The sequence below is a fragment of the Myotis yumanensis genome, unplaced genomic scaffold, assembly GCF_028538775.1.
Source record: "Myotis yumanensis isolate MYYU_CA2020_CCGP unplaced genomic scaffold, mMyoYum1.0.hap1 SCAF_9, whole genome shotgun sequence".
NCBI classification, from domain to species: domain Eukaryota; kingdom Metazoa; phylum Chordata; class Mammalia; order Chiroptera; family Vespertilionidae; genus Myotis; species Myotis yumanensis.
This window is the reverse complement of record NW_027223760.1, coordinates 33,664,129-33,673,523: the sequence shown is the minus strand read 5'-3', so window position 1 is coordinate 33,673,523 and position 9,395 is coordinate 33,664,129. Positions and strand designations below refer to the sequence as shown.

Below are 9,395 nucleotides of genomic sequence, written 5' to 3'. Positions count from 1 at the left end.
ATGAAAAGCAACTTGCTTTGAACCATTCAGTCAGTAGTTACCCAATACCTATATTGTCCTGAAACTAAAGGCACTTTCCCATATGGCCTGAGGAGCTATCTTGCCCATCCTTTCTCCTGTGATCAGTCATTCTCAGCTGGAGATGATTTTGATCCCTAGAGGGAAATTTAGCAGTTGTCATAACTGGGAGGAGAGGTTAGTGCCACTTGTAACCAGAGGCCAGAGATGCTGATAAATATGCTACAGTATGCAGGGCATTCCCCACAGAAAAGAGTTATCTGGCCCAAAGCTCTTCTAGTAAATCATCTTTGTATCAGCAAAATTTCAAATGTAAAAGAAACAGAAACTACTTCCAGAGGGATGGTTTGTTAAAGCAGAAATAGCACACTGGTAGGCCACTCAGGTGTATTGTGTGCATGTAGAAACTGGCTACGTGTGGGTGTAGAAGCTGGAGGTTAGTTCTCACTGAGAGTCACATATTCTGTATACTTCTTCTGTGCCCCATTATGATGATGAATCCTGTTCTGGACCCCATTTCTTGGATTTTTCAGAATTTGATATGCTCCCCAGAGTCATCCCTTAATTTGACAGAGCTCAGATTGTTCTCTTTGCTCATGTTTATGGTATCACAGTGGAGGACATGAATCCTAAATTGAGGCTGCTTGAGTTTGAACCCTGTGCTGACCACTTAATAGCTATAAAACTTTCAGCAAAACACAAAACTTCTCTAAGCCTCACCCTCATCTACAGAATGGTAAAATTTATAGCAATAAGTCATAAAGTTGTTGGTGAGGATTGGGTGAGTTGATGTATGTAGATTCTCTTCACAGTGTTTGGCGCATAGTAAGCACAACCCAAATTTCAATTGTCTTATCATTGGCCAAGAATTCTGTATTGTCTTGATTGTATGATGTTGGTGAACTTATTAGGGAAGTATTGCATAGACCCTGAAGTTCCTAGGTTGGAATCCTGACCCTAGCATGTATTTGTTGCGTGATTTTTGTCAAGTGTCACATACTTCTATGCGTCTCCATTTACCCATCTGTAAAGGGGGGATAGTAATAGGTATCTTATGGGCTTCTTATGAGAATTACTAAATTAATATAGGCAAAGTACTTAGAAAAGTCCTGATATATAGTAAGTTCTGGATAAATGTAAGTTATTTTCACTCTCCTGTTTTAAATCAGAATAATTTCCCTCTTCTCAGGGGAACAAGTTGTTTCTATTCAAAATGAAAGTTAACATGTATACACAAGACCAGAGTTACCACAGAAAAATTATATAATTGTGAAAGAGCCAGTATTAATTAAACATCAAGGGTATGGAGTTCAAGGTAGTCTTCAGGATAAAAGTTTACAGTTGGAACAACCAAGTACCTAAGATTTTTGTTTGGGAATCAGGACACCTGTAGCTCTGTTCTGTGACCTTACTCCAACTTACTTTTCTATTATGGGAACAGTTCCCACCAGGTGGGGTCATTACTTTCATTCCCATGACCTTCTGGAAAAGTGGTTGATGTTTAAATTTAATGCTGAATTATGTTCAATTTGGCACAAAAATGAATTCTAAATTTGGATTTGTGTGTTTCCAGTGAAGTCACTTTTTCTGGCACCTGTGGTCATAGGTGTCAATGACAAACCTGGAGGTATAAATAGCAGTGGATGTAAACCCTTCATCCACTGCCCACCAGATCCAGTGAGCAACCATGAAGGCCTTCATCTTCCTTGCTCTCCTGGGAGCTGCTGGTGAGTCTCTCTTACTAAATGAATAAGTAGGTGTCTTGCACATATTTAAGTTTGCAGTTTGTACTTTGGAAGACAATGAATGTTGAATATATCTCAGTACTCAAGAAGCTTAAAATGTTGAGGCAACAGTGCATAGTACCTGTGTCTATAGAGAAATAAATCTCACTTATTTGGGAAAGATCGCTAGACAGGAGTGATCAGTGTAGATCAAGTATAAAGAGGCAGCACCTGCCCTCAAATTCAAGGTAAAATCTATGAAGAAGAGGGAAAAGGAAAGGACAGTCAACAGAAAAGAAATGTTTCTTTGACCTTTCTAAGGATTTGGAGTTAATACCTAGGAAAAACAACTAATCTTTTGCTGCTTGCAGAGGCTGTGAGGGTCAGAGCCTGAGTCTCCTCTAGACTGAAGGGCATCTTAGCAGGGATCATAGCAGGCAAAGATATTTTATTTCTCATGAATAAAAGCTATGGGTTGGGTTTTACAACATCTTTGCTAACAAAATCTCACCAGTGTAAATCATCAAAAGAGATAGAGAAATGAGTACTTTTACACTATGAAAACTTACTACTATGTTTTCCAAAATTGGGCAAGTTTAAATTTAATATAGCTGTTTGTATGCCTGAAAATGTCTTTCCCAAAATTACTTTAAAATACTTGAACAATAGAACACATATAATGTAATGAAAAATTTTGATGCCATAAGAAATCTTAGTATATCTGAATAAATTGAAAAATGTTGGAAAGATAATTGGGATAAGGGGAAAGGTTGGAGACAGAAACCTTATAACGTTCTATGAAATTATTTTGTGAAGATTATAGATGAATAGATGAAGGCCAAGAAGAGAAACTTCAGGGTGTGGGTAGTACAAAATTCCCATTTTCTTCCAGGCCAGAACATTCTCAGGTGGCTTCTAAAAGCTTCCTTTGGGTTACCACCTTGGGTTATCTATCCTATACCAACCACCTCAAACAAACATAACCTTGGGTATCACAAAGCTTTACTGAACACCTATTTGCATGGCTTCTCAGCACAGTTTTATGTAAAAAGTATTCTTCATATTCTTAGGTAGTGGTTGGTGTTCAGGACATTTATTATGTAAAGTCTTTTATCTGTGTGTGTGTGGGGGGGTGGCATCACATATATAAAAACTGTACATTTATCAAATTTAAAGCATAAATTAAATATTAGATACTTATCATGGTATAAGTAGGGTATGTGTTAAAGATATAGAAAAGCTAGGTTTTTAAAATTTTACATTAAATATCACCATTTTCTGATTATATGGGACAGGAAAACATTATCTGAGCTTTTCTGGTTAATCTACTAAAACTTGGTGGTGAGTCAACATTCCAAGATGGATCTGTTTCACAGATAGTTTCCAACTTTTCTCTGTCAGTTGCTTTCCCCGATGATGACGATGACAAGATTGTCGGGGGCTACACCTGCCGAAAGAATTCCATCCCCTACCAGGTGTCCCTGAACGCTGGCTACCACTTCTGTGGTGGCGCTCTCATCAATGACCAGTGGGTGGTGTCCGCTGCTCACTGCTACAAGTCGTAAGTAACGAATACTCACATCCCTGATCAACTCATTCCCCAGCCCTGCCAAAGCACAAGCAGGGTAAATTACGGAGTTATGATTGAAGGGTGAGCACTCAGGTTCTAAGAGCCTCATTATTCTCCCAGGCATTGAATGATTCACTGATGGACTTTCACATGGTGTCCTAAGAGTTCCTTGATGTCTTTCCAAATAAAGACATGGAAGGGGAAATAGTGAGTGATAAAATATATACTTAGAACTAGCTTCAGAGCATTAATCATGAAATAGTCCTAATCATTATAGCTCAACCAGAAAAGAATGCCATATGGAGGTAATAAAATAGATGAAATGTCCAGTGCACTGAAAATAAACACAACTCATTCTGCTCCTTAATATCTTGTCATGTCTCTGATTGCTGCTGCATCTCTCTACAATAATTGGTAACCCCAAACAGAGGAGAAAAGCAGGTGCTGATTAATTGCCACTAATTCTCTTTTTACCCTCATTGTTTTATTGGTGTCATTTGGTTCCCATTCACATATCTTACTACTCCAACACAAAGGTGGGCTGTCAGTCTGTGCCTGTAGTGATACCTACCTAAGGACTCCTCTAACTGTACCCTATCTGGTGGGACTGCCTTAAGTGTACAATTACTGTGTGTGTGTGTGTGAATGCTTGAAGAGGGTGATGTCTGTGCTTATGCTCATGACTGGGGTATACTTTTAAAGGGGAAAGTTCAAGTTAAATAGAGAATTTTTAATCTTTTAATCCAGTCGAATCCAGGTGCGTCTGGGAGAGCACAACATTGAAGTCGTTGAGGGCAATGAGCAGTTCATTAATGCAGCCAAGATCATCCGCCACCCCAAATACAATGCCCGCACCATCGATAATGACATCATGCTGATTAAGCTGAAGTCACCTGCCACCATCAGCTCTCGAGTCTCCACTATCTCTCTGCCAGGAACTTGTGCAGATGTTGGTACCCAGTGTCTCATCTCTGGCTGGGGCAACACCCAGAGCGTCGGCAGTAAGTGTCACCTGAAACATAGGCACTAAGTCTGAGAATCCTAGAGGCAAAAGGCATATGGAGGGCCAGTTAGTCCAAACTGTCACTCAAGACAAGGTTCACAGAGTAGTCTGTGGATATATGGAGTCTTAGATTATGTTAATGGAAATGAGGAAGATTCCTTTGTTGAAAAATAGAGCACTAATGAACTATGATGAAGATGCCAGGTATTCAACATAAGTGACTAGTGATTTGCAGAGAACTAGGAACTGAGAGGTGAACAGAACTGATACTAAGGAATTTGGGACTGCCTGAAGCATAAACCGACTTAAAAAAGTCTCTAAACTTGAAATCTCTGGTCACTGATGCTAGTCTCAGAGAACAACTTGTTGATTAAAACTCTTTGGAAGGCCTTTCAAATAAAAGTTGTTCTTCCAAAGTAGAAGTTACTAATAATCTGAATGAAAGAGTTGGGGTATTGGGAAGGGCAGGAAGAAATCATGGAAAAGAAATATTTTAGAAATCCTGTAACCTTCTTCCATATATATATATATACTTTTTATTATTGATAGTATTAGAGATATCTCCTCTCCCCCCCCCGCCTTTATTCCCATCCTCCCAGCCCCTACCTCCCCATGTCTTCACTACCATATTGATAAGCATATAAGTTCTTTGGTTTATTTCTTCTCATCCCTCCAACCCCACATTGAGGTATGTCAGTCAGCTCCATGCCTCCATGCTTCGGGTCTTATTTCGTTGGTCAATTCATTCACTCATTAGATTCCACAAATAACCTTCTTCCATTTTTACTCCTGCACCCAACAGCTAACTACCCTGAGCTCCTGCAGTGCCTGGATGCTCCCGTCCTCTCTGACAGTGTTTGCCGCAAAGCCTACCCAGGCCAGATCACCAACAACATGATGTGTCTGGGCTTCCTGGAGGGTGGAAAGGACTCTTGCCAGGTTAGGTTCTTTGCACCCTTTTTCTTTCAAGCTCCATCTCATGCATCTCCACCAAATCTTCTGAAATACAGAAGATTAAAAGGCTTTTTCTGGAACTGATCATGAGGAGTGAGGGGTAGATTTGGGATAAGTGATCACTTTTCTTTTTGCCATATGAGTGGTTAGAATTAAGGGTAAAAAGATACATAGAAGATGGTGTGCAAATAGCACAGCTAAGGTACCCTTCTGATGAGGTCTATTGTAGAAGAACACTCTGAAAGAGCAGGGCTAGCTGGGAAGCCTTACACTCTGTATTACCACTTCTTCTTGGCCCCATATGCCTGTAACTAAGGAAAGAGGAGGACCTAGAAGGAGGGGGGAGGAAGAATGGGGATGTAGTGTGGAGACTGAGGGTTGAAGGGGCTTCATGGAGGATCAGCAGCAGCCTGGAAAGATAGCCTCGGGATAATGGAGGAACATCTTTGAGCCTTTATCCCATCTGGATGTGGTTGAGAATTCTAAATGGCTTTTCCCTCTTGTTTAGGGTGACTCTGGTGGACCTGTGGTCTGCAATGGACAGCTCCAGGGCATTGTCTCTTGGGGCTATGGCTGTGCTATGAAGGGCAAACCTGGTGTCTACACCAAGGTCTGCAACTACGTGAGATGGATTCAGGACACCATGGCTTCCAACTAAGCACATTTATCTCTTCCTGACCCATCCCTGTTAGACAACTTCATCTTCCTATGCCTAAAACAGTACCTAAATAAAAATATTTTGTCCTGCACTAAATATGTCTAAGAACTCTCCTTACTTGGTATTATAAACTTTCTCTGGAAACAGACTGCTGAGTAAGAAGGTGGATATTGACTTGAACTCTCATATGAGGGTAGAATTTAAAAGATTATTTGGGTATTTATTCACCTAATCAGAATAAATTCACTGATCACCTACTATGTGCCAGATTGTGTAGGACATCCTATCTAATAAAAGACAAAAAGGGTAATTGACCATACCTTTGCTACACTTCCCATTGGCTAATCAGGGTGATATGCAAATTAACCGCCAACCAAAATGGCGGCCGGCAGCCACACAGCTGAAGCGAACAGGAGCCTTGCTTGCTCCAGTGATGGAGGAAGCCAAGGTTCCCCACCTGCCGTGGCCCGGCTCTAAGCTCTGAAATCAACAAAGTTTCAATTATAGAAGCTAAACAAACCCCAGGTACCTGCTTTCAGCAGGCTGTGGCCTCAGAGCTCGAGCTGGCTCTCAGCTACACTGACAGCAACGAGCTGGCTCTCAGCTACACTGACAGCAACGAAGTTTCAATTATAGAAGGCAAATAAATCCCAGAAAAAATTAAAAAAAGAAAAAGAGGAGAGGCTGGGAGCTTCAGTCACTGGCCAGCCTGAAAACAGCCCTCAGCCCCTCATCCAGGCTGGCCAGGCACCCCAGTGGGGACCCCCACCCTGATCCGGGACACCCTTCAGGGCAAAAAAGCCAGCCCCCACCTGTGCACCAGGACTCTATCCTATATAGTAAAAGGGTAATATGCAAACTGACCCTAACAGCAGAGAGACTGGGAATGACTGGTCACTATGACACACACTGACCACCAGGGGGCAGACACTCAATGCAGGAGCTGCCCTCTGGTGGTCAGTGCACTCCCACATGGGGGAGCTCTGCTCAGCCACAAGCCAGGCTGATGGCTGCTAGTACAGCGGTGGTGGTGGGAGCCTCTCCTGCCTCCTCGGCAGCGCTAAGGATGTCTGACTGCAGCTTAGGTCTGCTCCCCGCTGGCAAGTGGACATCCCCTGAGGGCTGCCGAGCTGCCAGAGGGATGTCTGATTGCCATCTTAGGCCCAATCCCCCAGGGAGCAGGCCTAAGCCAGCAGTTAGTCATCCCCCGAGGGGTCCCAGACTGCGAGAGGGCACAGGCCGGGCTGAGGGACCCCCCCCCCCCCCCCCAGTGCACAAATTTTTGTGCACCGGGCCTCTAGTTGAGGATATAAAGATGGATAAGGATAGGGGTAACTGTTACCATCACATTTTTAAACAGGTAGTGACACTAACTTGCAGAAAGTTAAAATCAACTTCCCAAAGTTATTCAACTAGCTCGTAGGAAAGCTGAGAGATGCCCTGGCTGTCCTTATTCCCAAAGCACCACTATTGCTTGACACTATGCTCTCTCTTTTGTCTCTAATCTCTCTGAAATACTGTGAGGCTAGAAAAATGAAAATCTCTAGAAGGAGGGAGTTTTAAAAATTACAGATGTCCTGCATTATTCAAGGTTTCACCTACCCATGTGCCGGTTGTTCAATATCTTTCTTACTTTCCAACTGGAATTTTATTGCTATGGTAGGCATTATGCCTGCAGATAATCTGTGGCCCTATCCCACCACCAGGCCCTCCAAAACCCCAGCCCAAATTATGTACTATTTTAAATCATAAGCAAAAAAAAAAGTGCAAGTGCAGATAAATTTATAAAATATAGATCTATTACTTTGAGGTAATAAAAGTCTTGGCAATAGAGGAGCTATTTGTTCTCTTGAGCATTGTCTAGAAAGGCAGCATGGCCACCCTGGGTTAGCTCTTCAACACCCTCCCCCAGTTCTTCCATGATCATCCAGAGGATGGACTGGAGTACAATTCCCAACACATGGTTTCTGTGCATATCCAATATGGTTAAAGGAAAAAGACACAAGTGGGTCTGAGCATGGAAATATTGGAGATGAAGGAGGTTTGAAAGAGGAAAATGTTTGTGGTCCCAGTGAACAGTTGAAGGAGAGATATGTCTTAATTGGGTTGGGCTGCTATAACCAAAGATCTATAGACTTCATGGCTTGAACAATTTCTCACAGTTCTGGAGGCTGGGAAGTCCAAGATCAAGTGCCAGCAGGAAATGGTAAGAGCCTACTTCCTTATAGACAGCTACCATCTCACTTATCCTCACATGGCTGAGAGAGCTCATTGTAATGTCTTCTTATAGGGACACTAATCCCATCATGGGGATTCCACACTCATGACCTCATCTAAACCTATTTACCTCCCACAGGACCCAACTCTTACTACCATCCCTTTTGGGGTTAGGGCCTGAATATATGAATTTTGGGAGGGACACAAACATTCAGTCCATAACAGGTAACTTGGTGGAGAAGAGCATAGAAAGATACATGCTCCAATTATGAATTTTCTATCCCTTTGTAACTCGGGATGGTATACTTGCAGAGAGCAGTCTGGAGCCTTTAATATCACCTACTGATGCCAGGAGGATAAAAGTCCAAATTCCTGAGCTTAGCATTCAAGGCTCTTAACTAGTTGGGCACAATTAATGTGTCCTGTCTTATTTCCTTAGTTCTCATTTAGTTGCTTTTATGTTTGCATATAACCTAAATTCATTTCATATATAACTTTTCTTTATTAAATATGTACCTTAGATCTACTTAACTAAGCATATCAGGCTTCTCTCCAGGAACAAATAAGTTGAAAGATTTCCCTGTTCCCTCTGAAAGGTTTTTCTACCCCACCTCATCACCACCATCGATATTCACCTACTCACCTAACCACCTCAGGTAGAGGGAAGATTCAGAAACCTGACAAAATAAGTGAGATATATAAGAGATGAAAGATCAGATGAAAGAAAATATGAAAAGACAAACAAATCATTTTTTCTTCATGCTATCTCAAAGTTCCTTTTCAGCACATATTGTCATTTTATATCTCTTACTAGCAGCCTGGTGCACAAATTCGTGCATGGGTGGGGTCCAGCCAGCCCAACCAATCAGGGCCAATCGGGCCAGGCCAGCCAAGGGGAGGGGCCATAGGCAGTTGGCCAGCCGGCTCTGACCCCTGGTCAAACTCCCGGTTGAACTCCCAGTCAAGGGGACAATTTGCATATTAGCCTTTTATTATATAGGATTATGTTTAAAAACTGATAGCAAGGCCAAAGAAGAACACTATAAGTAAATAAAACTATAGACAATAGAACCCACTATTTATTACATATTTCTGGGGGCAGTTGGAAAGTTTTTATATAAGGCTAACTTATAAAAATGAATGTGGTGCATTGGAAATAGTAGTGTCAAAAACACCTGAACAAGTAAGGAGATTGATTTTATTCACACTATTGCAATAAGAAGACATCCCAGACTTAAAAATCAGTGTCTC

The 9,395-nt window shown here is 41.8% G+C and overlaps 1 protein-coding gene across 1 annotated transcript; it reads left to right on the top strand.

Moving 5' to 3' along the window:
* The first annotated feature begins 1,665 nt into the window (after positions 1-1,665).
* Positions 1,666-6,023, top strand: LOC139016271 (cationic trypsin-3). The gene is made up of 5 exons (XM_070424054.1): positions 1,666-1,745; positions 3,144-3,303; positions 4,060-4,313; positions 5,118-5,254; positions 5,778-6,023. The coding sequence occupies exons 1-5, from the start codon at positions 1,706-1,708 to the stop codon at positions 5,925-5,927; spliced, it is 741 nt and encodes a 246-aa protein (XP_070280155.1). The 5' UTR covers positions 1,666-1,705; the 3' UTR covers positions 5,928-6,023.
* Positions 6,024-9,395: the final 3,372 nt, after the last annotated feature.